The 17,724-nt window shown below is 50.6% G+C and overlaps 1 protein-coding gene across 2 annotated transcripts in view; it reads right to left on the bottom strand.

The window, feature by feature from the left end:
• Positions 1–7,616, bottom strand: part of CACNA1H (calcium voltage-gated channel subunit alpha1 H) — a 156,761-nt gene extending 149,145 nt beyond the window's left edge. The window contains exons 1-2 of one of the 2 annotated variants that reach the window (XM_033074183.1): positions 7,264–7,616; positions 6,689–6,996 (exon numbers count right to left, since the gene is read on the bottom strand). In XM_033074183.1, the coding sequence (XP_032930074.1) occupies positions 6,689–6,978 (290 nt within the window). In that variant the 5' untranslated portion in view covers positions 6,979–6,996; positions 7,264–7,616. Of the gene's footprint in view, positions 1–6,688; positions 6,997–7,263 lie in introns of those variants that run through there. The other variant, XM_042779780.1, reaches the window with a different exon arrangement.
• Positions 7,617–17,724: the final 10,108 nt, after the last annotated feature.

Consider the following 17,724-nt stretch of genomic DNA (forward strand, 5'->3'; position numbering starts at 1 on the left):
TGAATACCCCTGTTTCTGACTCCCTAATTCCTGAATGTTCCTAATTCCCAAATCTCCCTGATTCCTGAACCCCCCTGTTCCTGAGTCCCTAATTCCTGAATGTTCCTGATTCCTGAATCTCTGTGATTCCCTGAACCCCCCTGCTCCCAACTCCCTGATTCTTGAACCTCTCTGTTCCTGAATCCCTGATTCCTGAGTCTCCCTGATTCCCAACTCCCCTATTCCCAAGTTTCTCTGATTCCTGAGTGTCCCTGATTCCTGAACCTCCCTGTTCCTGACTCTCCCTGACTCCCAAGTTTCCCTGATTCCTGAATCTCCCTAATTCCCAATTCCCTGTTTCCTGAACCTCCATGTTTCCTGATTCCCTGATTCCTGAGTCTCCTTGATCCTGAGTTTCCTGGATTCCCAAGTTTCCCTGATTCTTGAATCTCCCTGTTCCTGACTCTCCCTGACTCCCAAGTTTCCCTGTTCCCAACTCCCTGATTCCCAAGTTTTCCTGATTCCCAACTCCTTGTTCCCAAGTCTCAGGAAACACAGGGTTAAGCCTGGCTTAAACTCAGGCCTGAGGTGATTCCAGCAGGGATTATCCTGCCTTGCTGTGTCCCAAGGGAAGCTGGAGATGGATTTGGGATCCCTGGGATTAAACAGCCCCATCCCACCTGAGCTGGCAGCCCTTGGAATGAGCTCAATCCCAAAGAATTCCCAAAGAATTCACCAAATCCCACATTTTGCTTTGTCTCCCATCCTTCCCTCCCTGTCATTCCCAGTGAAGGAGGTGTCAGTTCCTTCTCCTGTCCAAATCCTCGGAGACAGGAGCAGAAATCCACAGATGCAGCCGTGTTCTCATCCCAAATCTCCCAGGAATTCCTGGGACAGCAGGAAAATCCAAACAAACAGAGGATCAAAGAGTTTGGGTACAACGAGCTGTACACAAATCCCACAGGATGCTCCTCCCAAAACATCCCTGCTTGTCACATCCATCCCCAGGGAATGGGGCTGATATCCCAAAAATCCACACTGCACCTCCTGCTTCCAGCAAAATCTCCCGGGATTTTTCATATCCAGGCAAATCCTCCCTGCCAGGGTGGAGGGAAGGGACTGGGAGCAGTGACCCTGCTGGAATCCCCCCACACACACACACAAAGCCATCCCACTCCTCTGGAATTCCAGGGAAAAACAGCCAAATACTGGGAGCATTGTGAGCTCTCCCAATTCCCATCTGTCCCTGCAAAGATCCCGGAGCCGAGCGTTTCATCCGCTGCCAAATCCCTGCTCCTGCTGCAGAGCCCAGACCGAATTTTTATCCCAGAATTAAAGAGGGAAAATTGTCTTTTCCAGCTGTTTTTTGTCAAAGTTTTCCAGACTGCTCCAGAGTGACCATTCCCAGATTTCCAGGGAGGTCGGGAAGAGCACTGGACACAAAGCTCATCCCCTTCTGATTCCCCTTCAAGGAAAAGGATTGGAAGTTCTGGAATTAACTCCTGGGTGGGATCATGGAATAACCCTGGAGTAACTTCCCTCCTATCCCAGGCAGCAAAATATTCCCTCTGAAATGGCTTTTCCTTAAAAAATCCCAAAGATTTAGGGATTGGGGATTTAGGGATTTGCCCCAAGCAGCAGCTGCTGCTTTAAGAATTAAGAGCAAAATCCGAGTTTCCAACATCTGTGTAAATATTCGGAAAATTTTCCTTGTGGGAGGAATTCCAGCCTTGGAAGAGAATTCCAGAGGATGGAATTCTGAGGGATTAAAGGAAAACACACCTGGATGGCTTGGGATGGGCGTCCCTGGGATTCCTCCTGAATTTCCAGCAGCCTGAGGAGATCCCAGACTGGGAATCAGGGGGGAAAACTCTGAGTGGGCAGCAGGAATTCTTGGCTGCAGCAGGGATTGGAAAACAAATCCCAAATCCATGCAAAACCAGGGAGAAAATCCCAGGAAATCCCAGTTTCTCCACTGCAAACAAGAACCATCCCAGTTGTTCCAATGGAATTATCCCACCTGGAGCTTGGAAAAGTCAGGATTTGGCTCCCAAGGGATCAGCCCCAGCCCCCAAACACAAAGCCAAGGGAAAGGTGACTTTAAATCAATCTAATCCCATTTTTCCACTAAAAAATTCCCTAAAAACCAGCAAAACACCCCAGAGAAGCTGGTTGGTCATTCAGGAAATATCCACGGAAAATTTGGGATCCCACTGCCCTGAATCCATCCCTGGGGATGGGCTGGAGTCTCAGATCAACTCCTGGGATACACTGCTCCACATTTCCAAGGAATTTGCCATCCTGGAAAGCTGGAAAACACACCTGGACTCAATCCACATCCCAAAATTCCAAACCAAACTCCAAACTGGAATGGGATTTGTTGATTCCCAGCAAATGTGAGGGGAGGAACTGAAGGCAACTGGAAAAGTCAAGTGGAGTCTGGGATTTCCATGGATCCACGTGTCCATAAATAAATGGAAAATGGGAATTAGACTGTTCTCAAATTAGCCTGGAATTGGGAATAAATTGAGGATATTTCCCAGAGATTATGAGAGATCTTCAGGAAAATCCAATGGGATGCACTGGAGGCAATTTTCCCAGGAATATCCAGCCCAGAAAAACTTACAATAAATCAGGAGAAGAGGAAAAAGCAGTTCCAAAACCACCCTGGAATCACTGAATTCCTATTTTCCAGGAAAACCCCTGGATTTGGGGATGCAGGGATGGATAATCCAGAATCCACTGGCAATAAAACATGGATTAGGATAAAGGGATCCCAGCTAAACCAGGCTTGGGAGCAGATTCCCAGTGCTGTGCCTCCCATCCCTCCATCTCATTTTCCCAGTTTTCCAGAGGGAAAATATCTTGGAAGTGTCCTGGGATGGATTCCAAGCTTTCCTCCACATCAGAGCCCATCCAGGGTCACATCCAGGACCCAAAAATCCGGGAGATGATTCCAACCCCTCCCAAGGACACCCAGAGATTCACCCCTTCCTTGCTAATCCCAAATATTTCCAGGAAAAGTCAGGGAATGACCCTGAGGGGTGACAAATCCCAAATTCCCAAATGGGAACAGCACAAAACATCACCCACAGCCCTCCAGGAATAAACAGATGTAGGAGATGCAATCTGAAGGAAAATAAGGAAGTTTGCTCCCAATTTTATGTGGATTTTTAAAAAAATAAATAAATGAGATATTCAAAGCACAGCAGGGAAAATCCAGCTGGGTTTGAGGGAAAATCCCATTTGGAGCAGGGCTTGATCCCAGAAATGATGTTTGGGTTTTTTGTTTGTTGTTATCTGTGATTTTGGGGTGGGATTTGGGATTGGAGGTGACCCTGGAGCTCGGGAAGAGATTCCTGCCCTCAGAAAATTCAGGAATAAATCCAGGGAATGCCACTGTCACAAAAGTGACACCAGAGTGTCCCTGCTGGGATTAATTGAATTAACACTCTCATTAATGCTCCCACCCCCCAAAACCAGCGCTTTTCCTCAAGAATTCCCACCTGGAACACGGCAGCAGCACAAACCTCTGGGAGCAGAGGGGGAGGCAGCTCAGGATCGTTCCCAGGATGGTTTTTCCAGGTTGTTCCCGAGGGCTCAGACCCTGCAGGGCAGCTCCTCCCCCTGCCCCATCCCCTTTTCCCGCTGATGCCTCCGGCTGGGAATGTTTCCCGGGAATGCTCCCGGCTCCGAAAGCCGATCCTGCCCCACCTGTCCCCTCCAGAACCCGGCTCCAGCTTTTTTTAGCCATCCCCAAAGCCTCCCAGTGACCCCTTCCCACGTTTTTTTGGGGGAGATTCCCACCTGCTCTGGGCCACAGGGCTGGGATGGCTCCGATTCCTGCAAATAGCTGCGAGGTTCTTGGGAAATCTGGGTTGGAAAGGGAGATTCCCATGGGATTTATTAGGTGGAAGCACAGTTGGAATTTTGGGTGCCTCATCCAAAGGCAGCTCCATTCCAGGAGCATCCCATGGGATTGGAGCTGCTGGAAATTGGAGCCTGGAGCTGGAATTTCACAGGAGGAGAATTCCCAAAGCAGCAAACGCAGGGAGAGGGGGGATCTGGGATAGCTGAGATTCCCACAAATATCTGGAAATTGAGATTCCCATGGGATTTATTAGGTGGAAGCACAGTGGGAATTTTGGGTGCCTGATCCAAAGGCAGATCCCATTCCTGGATCATCCCGAGGAGCTGATGGAAATTCCTGCAGCTGGAATTTCACAGGGGGAGAATTCCCCAAAGCAGCAAACACAGGGAAAAGAGGGATCTGGGAATTGGAGGGCACGGAGGGAGATCTTTACCTCTTCTCACCAAAAAAAAAAAATCCCAGTGGGAGCAAGGACAACTTCCCTGGAATAAACAACAAAAAAGGAGGGCACCTCGGGAAGATCCGAGGATTTTGGGGCATTCCCAGTCCCATCCCTCCCTTCCATAAATCCTAAGGAAAACCCAACACTCTTTTTCCTGGTTTATGGATTTGTGCTTCGGGAAGGGGGGGAAGAGAATGCAAACCCGCACAGCCAGAAATTTCCTCTGGGAAAATCTCTCAGGAATTCCAGCTGTGCTCCTTCTCCCATCCCCTCATCCAGTTGCTTCCCAAATGTCCCACTCCAGGGAATTTTTTCCCAAGCTCCCAGTTTCAGGTGCCTCTGGTCCAACACACCCAGATCCTGCTCTGAGGTGGCTCCAAAAATCCCAACCTGAACAATTTAATCAAAGGATTGGATTGTGGAGACTCCAAAAACATCAAGCAGCTCTTCCCAAAAAATTTAATTGAAGGATTGATTATGGAGACTGGGAAAACGGGAATAAATCCCAGCAAGGAGCTCATCCCTCCTGTGACACCTCAGGAGTTTCACTCTGCTGCCATCCAAGCACACCAGCTCTGAAATGCTGGAATTTTATGGAATTCCTGCTCTGCTGTTTACAACCCATCCCCATTTCCAGTTGATGTTTTGTCGGATGGGGAAGTTCAGGAAAGGCTCTGCTGGGAATTCCCAACGGGAAAATCCAAGCCCAGTCTGAGCACACCTGAACCCTCTCCCAAAAAGCCTGGAATTCTGATCCTGCCAGAGGAGATTTTGGGAATGCCAAACCCAGAGACCCCCCCAAATCCAAAGGAAACTTTTCCTCCCACAGACTCCCAAAGTTTTCCAACACGAGCACCTGGATTAGGGAATAAATCCATCCTGACTCACTCTTGGCTGTGACAACACAGTGCCCTTCCCAAGGCCAGCTCCATCCCATTTCTCTTAGGGAATTATCATTCCATGGAATATTTAAGCATCAACTCCTCTTTTCCATCCTCTCACATCCAGGTTTTCCCCTCAGGGCTGTAAATCCTAACAGCAGTTGTCCCAAATCCCGTTTTTCCAGCATCCAGCTTCTGGGGAATGTTGGAATGAGAACCCAGCATGGCTCTGGTGATGTTAGGCCTGGTTTAACCAGCAAGGAGCACTTCAGGAAGAGGAATTTAAGCCCAGCTTTGCTGCAAGCAGAGCCAAGCCATCAGCTGGGGCCAAGGAGCTCCATTTTCCAGAGCAAAGAAATTGGGAAAAGGATTTTTCCCGACTAAATCCAACCCCTAATGAATCCCTGAGTGGTTTTGGGAATCATCACAGAAAGCAAAGTTAGTCAAAATTTCGTGCAGAACAAAAGGAGCCCCAAATCCATAAAAACTGTGGGATTTTCCCTGGGATTATTCCCACAGTTCCCAGCCCGAGGCAGCATTCCGGGAGGAATCTGAAATTCCTGCAGGGCTGGGGAGAACCAGGGGTTTGTGTGGGGAGCTGAGGCAGATCAATAATCAGCTTATTAATAAATCATGGGGTTAATTAATAAATAACGGGGAGAGAGAGGCAGGCAGGGATGGGGGGCAGGGAAAAGCAGGAATTCTCCACACAATGCCCGTGCTAAAAGCTCACTTCCCAAAGATTCCCGGCACAACCCGACAACTCCCGCTCGCACCCAGCATTCCGGGGAAAATTCCATCTCCTGGATGTCACGAGCCAGAGGAAAACGCTGCTGGGTGATTATTTAACATTCCTAAAGCCGGGAAAGGACACCGGGAACGGCGGGGATTGAAGGGATTCACTGTTCCCTTCCTTCCCTGCAAGTTGCAGCAGAACAAAAGCGGAGGGGACTTTTCGGGAATGTGCCTTTCCCAAAGCAACTCCAGCTCCATTTTTCCACGTCGGGAAAGCTCCCGTGCACTCGCGGCTCTTATATAAACACCGGAGGGGCTGATCCCCCCCGGCATTCCAATAAAATCAAGGTCGCCTTTGCAATTCCGATGTTCCCCGTCCCAGCGAGCCGCGAGTGGAGTTGAGGGATTTTTTTTTTTCTTTTTTCCCCGGTGGGAATTTCGGGGGGTCGCGGCTCCCGCACCCCCCGAGCCGCTCCGTCCTGCCCGTCCCGCACACTCGCACGGAGCCGCTGCGGGACCTTGGCGTGTCCCCACCACGGGGGACACTGGGGGGACACTGGGGACACTCTCCCTGCTGTGTCCCCCTCTCGGAGCTGGCTTTGGGGACACGCCGAGGACGCGCCGCCGGCTCCGTGGCATCCCCGGGCGCTGCCGGCAGCGGGGACGCGCAGCTCCGCCGGGATGCTCCGGCCACGGGGGGACTCGCGGTGTCCCGGGGGGTGTCGCGGTGTCCCGGGGGGTGTCGCGGTGTCCCGGGGGGTGTCGCGATGGAAAGGATATGGATTACAGACCAGCCTGAGGCACCAGCTGCGCGGGCGGGTGGTTTGCTTGAGGCAGAAGAAGGCGGTGGGTGCCAGCGCCGGGTAAGGCACCTGCTCCTCCTCCTCGGAGCCCAGCTCGGCGGGCGGCTCACGGCCGGGGGAGCCGCTGCTGGAGCCGGAGCCGGAGCCGGAGCCGCTGCCGGCATCCTCGGGCGGCTGCTCGGCGGGGCGGCGCGGCGCCGGCAGAGCCGTGATGGGCACCCGCACCTCGGCCGGGCGCGGCGGCTCGCGGCTCTCGCCGGCGCTCATGGTCGCGGCCAGCGGCACCTGCGGGGCGAGGGCAGCGGGTCAGGGCCGGGCCCCCTCCCCTGCTGCTCGCCCGCCGCTCGCCCGCTGCTCCCGGGGATGCTCCGCCGGGTCCCGGCGCTCCAGCCACAACAAAGGCGGGCGGGGGGAGGTCGAGCCTCCGCCCGGGCGCGGCCGCTCCCGCCCCCCCCCGGCGAGCTGGGGGTGTCCCCCACCCTTGGGGACCCCCCGGAGGAGCCTCCCGGGTTTTGATTTTGGGGGCTGGTGGATTCTCGGGGGGTGTCCTACCTCAGTCGGGCGGAGCGCGGTGTCCCCAGGGGCATAGCCGTGCCTTGCAGCTCACATGGGACCGGCGACAATCGCGGCTCCCGGGGGTGGCCGAGCCCCCCACGGGCACGGTGGCACCCCCAAAATCCAGCGGGGAGGGGCGGGGGGAGGGAGGGGTTGGGGCTCGGCGTGCGGCGCCCGCCCGCGGGGATGGAGGATGGAGGAAGGCTGGGGAGAGGAGGAGGAGGAGAGGCAGGAGGAGGAGGAGGAGGAAGAGGAGGTGGCGGGGGCCTTTCCCGAGCCTCTCCCGACGGTAAATCCCAAGCAGCGAGGAGGAGGCAGCTCCGCCGAGCTTCGCCCGTGCCCAACAGGAAACTTCGGATTTACCGGGGGAGGAGGGAGAGCGAGGGGAGGGGAGAGCGGCGGCGGCGGGGGCGGGCGCCGGGAGGAGCCGGGGCAACCCCGCATCGCCCCCTCCCCCGCCTTTGTTCGGGCTCCGAGCGGAGCTGGGGGACGGGAGGGCACCCAAGGGTGGGGGACAGCCAGGTGCGAGCCCTCCCAAAGCATCCCCGGGCGGGCGCGCAGGGTTTGGACCGCGCTCGGTGCCGCTCCATCCTGCCAGGGCTGCGCGGCTCCGGCACCTCCGAGAGGGGTGGATCCCAAAAAAGGGGGGATGCACACCCCAAAAAAGGGGGATGGAGGCAAGAAAAGGGGGGGATGGAGCCCAAAAAAGGAGGGGATGAGCCCCAAAAAAATGGGAAAGAGCCCAAAAAAGGGAGATCCCCCTCCCGGCGCTCCTCCATCCTCTATGTGAGCCCAGGGTGGCGGTAGGAGCGGTTTAATAACTGAACTCGGCTCTAAGCTCGCAGCTCAGCTGCTCCAGGGTTTAACTCCCAAGGATCCCAAGAAACAACTCAGGGAAAGTCCTCGCAGACTCCAGCCCTTCAACTCCCCTGGGGAAGTTTTATTCCTTGGAATTCCTTGGAATTCCGTGAATGATGCCAGGCCGGGGGGTGCGGGGATGGGATTTCCATCGGGAGTGGATGGGATCCCGTCCCCTGGAATGTTTGAAGGAGCCGAGTTCATTTTCCAGCAGCACATTCCATTTGCAAACGCAGCTCCCGATGTTCTTCCCGGTTAATAACTGGGAATTGATTGGGAGGAGAGCTTTCAAAGCTGAGTCTAATGGGGCTCCGAAAGAACCGGGATCAGCGGCAATTCCGAGGTTTTATGGGACGTTCCGGGTCGGGATGAACAGCGCGTGGCGATTTCAGTGTGGGACACAAAGGGAAAAGCCCCAAGCAGGAGAGAGCGGAACGGGATCCAAGGATGGAATCCAAATATTCCCAAAAATTCCTCAGGATGATCCAGCCCGTCTGCAGGGGCTGCTTGTGGGAAAGCCACGGGGATGGGAGGGGTGTGGGATGAAGGACTGGGATGAGGCACATGGGAAAATCCGAAGGGAAGGGAATCACCAGGATCTCCTTCCAGTTGAATCCCTCTTGAATTCCTTCCCTGGGGTTGAATTCCCTCTGTTTCCTGCCCTCTCTGCCCATGGTTTCCATGAAAACCTGAGTGAGTTTGTGGGAATTCTGGAGGGTTTGAGGTTTCCAGCTCATGTGGGGGTCTCAGCCACATTATTTCCCAAGGTTTTGGGATTTCTGGCTCTGGGAAAGAGAATTCCAGAATGATGAGGAGAATCTTTGCTCTGGCCACATCCCTGGAATTGTTCAAGGACGGGGCTTGGGCCATCCTCGAATAGTTGAAGGTGGAAAAAAAAAAATCATTGATTCCAAGGAATTAATTAATTCCAACCCAATGGAATTATCTCTGGAATACACAGAGTAGGATCTGCCCAGCTCCTCCCAATTCCTTGTAGGATCCTCAGGAATTATGGGATGGAATAAATCCTCATGCCAGGAAAGTGGGGGCTCCTTTCCATAACCACGGCAGCTCCAGGGATGGATTTGGGGCTGGATTTGAGGATGGATTCAGCACTCCCATGAGTATCCTGCTCTCCTGACACCCCGCTGGAAAGGCAGGGATTTTATTGCTATTCCCTTTTTCCTCCTCCTCGTTTCCCTCTTAAAGTCATTCCCTGAGCTGGAGTGGGAAAATCCAGAAGAGCTCCCCCAGCTCCCAGCCACATCTTCCCTTTGGAATTTAGGATTTGTCCTAATTAGCTGGGAGAAAACTGTGGAATTTCCAGTGCAATCTGAGGATTTTCCTTCCCCTTCCCGGAACTTCCCTTCCCCAAATCCCAAATCAGAGGGGACAAACTCGTTGAAATTGCTGCTAATTCCTGAAATTCTTTCTCTGGGATGTGTTGGAGGAGTTCATCCAGCCCAGGATGCATCCAGGAAAAGTCGGGATGGATAAATTCAGGATGTTTCAGGAGGAATAATTGAATTTGGGATCTGTGGAGCCTCCCGATCCCTTTTCCAGCCCAGAAATTGTTGTTGGCTTTTCCCTTCCAGCCTCAAAGTCAAATCCAAGATCAGGGAGCGCATCCAGAGGGGAATTTGCATCCCTGCTAAAGTTTGGGATGGAGCAGGGAATGTTCTGGCTGAGGATGGATCAGGAAGGACAAAACATGTTCCAAAGGTGCCAGGAAACAACAGCCAGGATTGCTCCTGCTCTGGGAGTCACTTCCAGCTCTTTCCATGATTTTTTATGGATCACTCCCGGCTCCTTTAATGCTCTGCTGGTTTTTATTGGGATTTATGGCATTCCCACCTGGCCTGGGAGTGAACAGCCAGGGATTGATGATTCTTTATCACATCCCAAACTCCTGGAGGTTCTGAGATTTGTGGGAAGGAGCAGCCAGGGATTTATGATCCTAAAATCCAAGCACCTGGACGTTCTGAGGGATCCCAAATCCCTGGAGAGAACATCCAGGGTTTGATGGTCCTTGAACACATCCCAAACTCTGGAAATTCTAAGGGACCCCAAATCCAAATCCCTGGGAAGGACAACCAAGGATTTATGGTCCTTGAATACATCCCAAACTCCTGGAAATTCTAAGGGATCCCAAATCCCTGGGAAGAAACATCCAGGGATTTATGATCCTTAAAATCCAAATATCTGGAAGTTCTGAGGGATCTCAGATCCAAATCCCTGGGAAGGAACAACCAGGGATTTATGGTCCTTAATCACATCCCAAACTCCTGGAAGTTCTGGGGGATCCCAGACCCCATTCCCGACCCTCCCCAACCTTGGGATTGTCGCTTCCTGCCTCCATTTGTCCTCCTGGGGAAGGGTTGGGGAAGAGCTGGGAGCAGGATCCATCTCCATAGACCGCGTGCCCTCTGCTGGCAGCCTCTTTTCCAGGGAAAAACAAGGATAAAACATGGGAAAATCTTTGGATACGATGTGACCCTCACGGGAATTTCCTTCTGCTCTTCCAGGAGCAGGGAATGAGCTCATGGATTTCCTTTGGATGCTGCGGGAGCTCCTGGATCCTGCTCATCCAAATCTCTGGAATTCTGTGTTTCCAAGAGCCCTCAGTACCACCCTATCCCTGAAAAAAAATGAGGGAAAATTGGGATTGATGGGATTTATCCCATCACTGTGAGAACACGACAGGAATGGTTCTAATTCCCTGTTTTCCAGAGAAGCTGGGATGCCTCATCCCTGGAAAAATCCAAGGCCAGGATTTGGAACAACGTGGGATCAGCTTTATCCTAAAACATTCCAGGAATTTCATGAAATGTGGAAAACCAGTAGAGGGAAATTTAAAACACTGGTGTTTTCCAGGAAATCCATTTTTAAAGGGAATTTTGGATATTGTAAATAACCAACTCCTTAAACATTCCCTCCAAAGTTCCTTCCCTCATCCAAACTTTGCATTCCCAAAATTCAGGTCAGCATCTCCAAGTCCCAGAGTTCCACTTCCAAGCTGTGATTATTTTTTTGGAAACTCAGCCATGATTATTTTTTGGGAAGCTCAGCATTTCTCCAGTCAGAATTTTTAGCCTGGAATGAGGTCAGGGAACCTTTGGGCCGGGTGAAAAACCTTGGAAAAGTTGGAGTTTATTCCTGATACTCTTCAGGGATGAGTTCAGGGAGGAATTCACCTCCTTGGGCCAGGGGGGAATAAAGTAATTTCATTTCTTGTTGTTATCCAGGAAATTCCTTGGCCTCCTGGCCTGGGTGATGATTTTTTTTGGGATAACAAGGAGGGAATGAAGCCAGAAAAAAGGGAAATCATCTTTTCCACAGATAATTGAGATGAGCTCCTTATCTGACCTCTAAAAACCGGGAGCAGGAGGGGTCAAATGAACCCAAATGATTTGGTGATCCCAAAAAATGAGGTGAGAGCTCTGGGAACTCCGTTCTTGGCCAAGTTATCCTGGATTTTTTTTTTTTTTTTTTTGGGATAGAAATGAAGAGATGCAGCCTCAGCTCCAAGGACCACTCGAATTCTTGGGGTTTCTTCTTCCTTTTTCCTGGGATTTCTGGCTCCTTACTTTCCCCACTGTGGTCTCATGGAAACATGGAGAGAAAATTCCTAATATTCCCAAATAATCTTAAATATCCCTAATATTGAGGGTTAAATATTTAATAATCTCCCATTCCCAGATTTCCCTCTCCAGTCCTGCCCATCCCACTCTGGAATTGTCTGGAATTCCCAAATTTTATTCCCCTGGCAGCTTCCAAATGCTCCAATTGTTATCCCCAGGTGGGATAAAAGAAGGAAAAGTGATGTTTTTAGGGAACACTCATTTTTCCAGCCTTTTCCCTCCTGTTTTTTCAGCATTTCCATGGTTTATGTCCCTGAAATTTGAGGATTTTGGGATTTCCCATCCCAGAGCAGCAGCAGGGTTGGATAAATCCAGCTGGGAATCTCCAGCATTCCTGGGATATGGATTCTGCTCCATCTTCATCCCATTCCCTTCTTGGAATCTCCCTAAAAATAGATTTATTTGGGATTTTTTTCCTTAAATCACAAAAAAAAATTTGTCTTCCCAATTCCCTGAGAGTGTCCAAGGTTGGATGGGGCTTGGAGAAATTGGGGATGGGGAAAAGTGTCCTATGGAATTCCCATGGAATTGGATCAGCTTTAAAATCCTTCCCATCCCAAACTCTGCTGGGATCTGATGATCCTGGAAGGAAGGAGCAGCAGGACACGCTGGAGTGGATTGGGAATATTTTAAATCCGGGTGGGAGCAGTTTGGGATGGCTCTGGATTTGGGAGAACACTCTGGATTTGTGGGATGGATCAGGATTTGTGGGATAACTCAGGTTTTGTTGGATCACTCAGGATTTGTGGGATTACTGTGGGATCACTCTGGATTTGTGGGATGGATCAGGATTTGTGGGATAACTCAGGATTTGTGGGATCACTCTGGATTTGTGGGATCACTCTGGGTTTCTGTGATCACTGTGGGATCACCCTGGATTTGTGGGATCACTGTGGGATCACTGTGGGATCACTCTGGATTTTTGGGATCACTCAGGATTTGTGGGATCACTCTGGGTTTCTATGATCACTGTGGGATCACTCTGGATTTTTGGGATCACTCAGGATTTGTGGGATCACCAGGGACATCCTGAGCTTCCTGAGGGGCTGCAGAGCTGGGAATTCCCTCATAAATCCACAAAATCCCAGGAAAACCGGGATCCTCCATCCCAAATGGGAATGAAATCACATCTGATCCCAGCTCCAGAAGACAAAACATTTCCCATTCCAGAGGTTTCCCTGGCTGCTCCAGGCCCTGAGGGAAGGAGACCCCAGAGGATCCGAGCTCATCCCAGCAAACCCAGCTGGAAGATTCCAGAAAATTCCCTGTGGAGCATCTCCCATCCTCACAACCTCATCCCTGCCCTGCTCCGGCCTGAAATATTCATGGGAGGCCTCTAAAAGCCAGGCTTAGGCTCTCAAAGCCTAGATTTCTAAAGCTTGGCTTTGGCTCTAAAAGCCTGGCTTTGTAAAGCCTGGCTTTGTCTCTAAGGGCCCAGATTTGTCTCTAAAGGCCTCGCTTAGTAAAGCCCGGATTTGTCTCTAAAGGCCTGGCTTTGGAAATATCGATTTCTCTAAGGGCTCTGGCTTTGGCTCTAAAAGCCCAGCTTTGTAAAGTCCGGATTTGTCTCTAAGGGCTGGCTTTGGAAAGCTCGATTTGTCTCTAAAAGCCTGGCTTTGTAAAGCCTGGCTTTGGCTCTAAAAGCCTGGATAAGAACAAATCTTTGGGAAGGATCCAGAGGCTGAGAGGAGCCTCCCCAGAGGGAATTCCAGCCCTGGGAAATCAGGATAATGGGATTCCTGTGGGATTGAGGAAATTGGGAATGAGCTCCTGCCAGGGCCTGGGGGGTTCTTCCCATTCCCACCCCAAAATTCGGGAATTTTCCTTCTCTCTGCTTTGTTCTCCTCCTCTTCCCAATGTCCAGCCTGGCCTCCACCCCAAATTCCCTCAGGAACTTCCAGGATGGGAACAATCCAGTTTCATCATGACTCCTGGTTTATGGTAAATCCATGAATTCCTTTGGAATTCCCAAATTTGTCCAACCCAGAGCTGCCAATGGAGTTTGGTAATCATCCCCAAAAATCCAGATTATTTGAATTTTCGAGGCTCAATCATGGAATAATTTTGTTGATTCCCATTCCTACTAATCCCACTTCATCCCAGAAAACCCCTTTTTTGTTTCCTCCCTCAATTCCAACCCTTCAGGATCCTACAACAGCTCAAACTTGGGAATTTTGCCTTTTTTATTCTTTTCCATTGGATTTCCCAGCTGCATTCCCTGATTTTCCCTCTGCTGCTGGAAGGGAATCCCTGCTCCACTCAGGAATTCCCAAATTCCAACCTCCCAAATTCCAGTTGCCCATGGCAACCTCTCACTGTTGATGGAAAATCCTCCTTAAAATTCCTTTTTCCTCCCAAATCCTGCAATTCCATCTCTTCCCAAGAGGAAAATCCGGATTTTTATGGATTCTTGACCTCCAAGCTCCTCCTGTTCCCTTTTTTCCTGATTTTTTTTTTCATTTATCCTTAAAATTCCTTTAATTTCCAATGAGCTCCTTGTGCCACTGATTATCCCACGACAAAATAATTCCAAACCCTCTGAAATGTTGGAAAATCACCTGGAATCGTGCTCCAATCCCAAATATTCCTATTTATCTGTGCATTCCATGAAGGGAAAATAAAATGGCTGGAGGGGTTCCCTCAGGATTCCCTCCCTGGGTTTTTCCCTTTATTTTTTTTTTTTTTTTTTTTTTATGGAATGCTGACTTGGAGCTGCTGGAGTGTGAAATCCTGGCTGGGCGTTTCCATGGGAACCAGGCGGGTTTTCCTGCCGAGGATTCCCGCTGACCTCACTCCGCTGGAATCTCTCCCACTCTCCGCTCGCCTTATCCCGGTTTTCCCTCGGTTTGAATTCTCCTGGATTTCCCTCTTCCCATTCCAAGGGTGGAGAATTCCCAGCAGAGAAAAAAACCCCAAAAAAACCCAAAAAAACAAAACCCAAAAAAAAGAATAAAACCACCTAAGGCTGGGTTTTTTTTCCAGGAAAATCCCCTCAGCTCGGTGGGAAGGATTGGAATTTCCAGGAAAAATGCAGAGGGAATATTCCCAAGGGTATGGAATGACAGGAAAAGAGGGAATTTCTTCCAACATGCAGAGGTAGGGATGGATAGGATTTTTGGGAAGGAATTCCTGGCTGGGATGAGAAGCTGTGGCTGCTCCTGGATCCCTGGAAGTGCCCAAGGAAAAGATGGATGAGGGTTGGGATAATGGGAAGTGTTGGGGTTGGAATGGGATGAGCTTTAAAACCCCTTTCCAATCCAAACCGTTCCAGGATCATCCCAGCCCTACCATTCCAGAGTCAATCCCACAAAAAAATAGGGATTTTTGGATTAAAAAAAAAAAAAGATGGAAAAAGGGAATATGAGCCATCCTGGGAATGATCCAAGCAGGAGCCTCCAGGTTCCTCCTGGAATGGGAAAGCTTTTCCAGGAGGCTCCTCCTGTGCTCTGGAACATCCTGGCAGGAAAATAATTCCTTCTTTGCCATAAAAATGTTCTCCAGCACTCAATGAAAGGCTGGGATGAAAGAATTCCCTGTCCATGGCAGGGCTGGAATGGGATGCTCCCTAAAATCCCATTAATCTCAACAAATTCCGTGAAGGGAATTCCCTTCTCCCATTTTTTTTCCAGTGGTGTTTTCTCTTAAAACCCCATCAATCCTAACAAATTCCATGAAGGGAATTCCCCTTCTCCCATTTTCCTGGGGTGTTTTCCCTTCCTGGCTCAGGAACAAAAAGATCAAAGGCTCCTTCAGGAGGAGCCATCCCGAGAAGTCACGGAAAGGACACATGAATAAAGGATGAGCCAGGAGGAGGAAATGTGGGAAAAGCAGCAGAGCCTCCTTATCCCAGATCCCAAAATTCCTCTGGAGGCTCCAGCGCAGCTCAGCTGGTGAATATTTTATAGGGAAGCTCCTGTTCCCTTCCTGCTTTTCTGTGTGGCATCTCCTGAAATAAGGATTTGCTTTGGAAAACAAGGAGTGTTCCCTGAGTGGAAAATAAGGAATTTAATCCAAAGAAATGAAGGCAAAGAGGGAAGAAAGGGAAGAGGGAAAATTCCAGCCCCCCAAATTAAATTCATTTGGAAATCCTTCCTTCTGAAAGGAAGGTTAAGGAAAATCATTCCAAAGGTTTTTTGTTTTTTTTTTTCCGGGGGCATCCATGCATGGAGCAGCTCCAGGGGCTCAGTCCGGAGCTGCAGCTTCCAAGGAAAGGGATTTTTGCATCCTCCAAAATCCGGCTGATCCAAAGAATTCCCTGGCTAGGATGGAACATTCTCTGGGCTTGGAAAATCCTCCAGGTTTTTTTTCCCTGCTCCAGACGGGGAATTGGAGCTGCGTGGGCGAGCGGCTCCTGCACGGGGAGGAGCGAGAGCCGGGAAAAGAGGGAATGGGCACGGGAAAAACGGGAATGGGCACGGGAAAAACGGGAATAGGACGGGAAAAACGGGAATGGGCACGGGAAATGAGGGAATGGGCACTGGAAAAACGGGAATGGGGACGGGGAAAGAGCGAATGGGGACGGGAAAAACGGGAATGGGGACGGGAAAAGTGGGAATGGGGACGGGAAAAACGGGAATGGGAACGGGAAAAACGGAATGGGCACGGGGAAAGAGGGAATGGGCACGGGAAAACGGGAATGGGGACGGGAAAAACAGGAATGGGGACGGGGAAAGAGGGAATGGGCACGGGAAAAGCGGGAATGGGCACGGGAAAAGAGGGATGAGGAACATGGGAAAAGGAGGAATGGACATGGGAAAAGTGGTATAAGAGACACGGGGAAAGCGGGATGAGGGACAGGTGAAAAGAGGGATGAGAGACACAGGAAAAGCGGGAATGGGCACGGGAAAAGCGGGAACAGGCACAGGAAAATGGGGATAAGGGACAGGGGAAAAGCGGCATGAGGGACACGGGAAAAACGGGAATGAGCATGGGAAAATGGGATAAGGGATGCGGGAACAGCGGGAACAGGCACAGGAAAAGCGGGATGAGGGACAGGAATACCGGGATGAAGGGATACCAGGATGAGGATGGGAACACCGGGATGAGGACGGGAATTCCTGGATGGGGGGATACCGGGATAAGGGAACACGTGTGTCCCTGTCCCCTCCCCAGGACAATCAATCCATCCCTGACCCTTTTGTTAGGCTGGAAAACTGGGAAAGACGGGACGGGCTCTTCTTCCTTTCCCTGAGCTATCCCAGGGATCACTTTTTGGATCCCTCATCCACCCTTCCCAGAAAATCCCGTATCCCTCTTTTCCCTGAAAGAATGACATCAATGACATCAGCACTTCAGGGTAAATCCCAGAAATTCCAGCAGATCCCATTTATCCTTAAACCCAGACAGAACTGGGATTAGTCGCGTTCCAGGCTTTGTTTGGATGCACAGAACACATTCCCAAGCACACAGATCATTCCCAAACCTTGCACAGGCACAGGGAAGAACAAATCCCTGGGATCCGTGGAAAAAGATGGGATAAAATCTGTGGCTTGTGGCATTGAGTACATGCCATCCAAGGAGGATTATCCCGAGAGATAATCAGCTCCAGAGCATGAGGAAAATCCAGAGAAAACAGGATTGGAGGCCGAATTCTCCCAGCACTGTTCTAATCCAGCAGGGATATCCATAATCCTTCCCAAAAATTCCCCAGAAGCTCTGAGATGTTGGGAGAAATCGGAATCTGAGCAATAATTTCTTCCAAATCCTGGGTTTTTTTGGTACATTCCTGGTTTTCCAAAGTGGGAGTGATGCCCCAAGCTCTGCAGGAATGCTGTGGGATGGGAGATGCTTTAAAATCCACCTGGAATTCCAGGAATTCTGCCCATACCTACCAGGTTCATCCCAAAGTTCTGCCAGTTGGAAAAAGCACCTTTCCCAAGGCACAGACTTCCACAAATCTCATCAAATCTCACATCTCCTGCCAGATATCCAAACCAAGATTTATTTTCCCTTTCCCTGT

The sequence above is a fragment of the Catharus ustulatus genome, chromosome 16 (genome assembly GCF_009819885.2).
Source record: "Catharus ustulatus isolate bCatUst1 chromosome 16, bCatUst1.pri.v2, whole genome shotgun sequence".
NCBI lineage: Eukaryota > Metazoa > Chordata > Aves > Passeriformes > Turdidae > Catharus > Catharus ustulatus.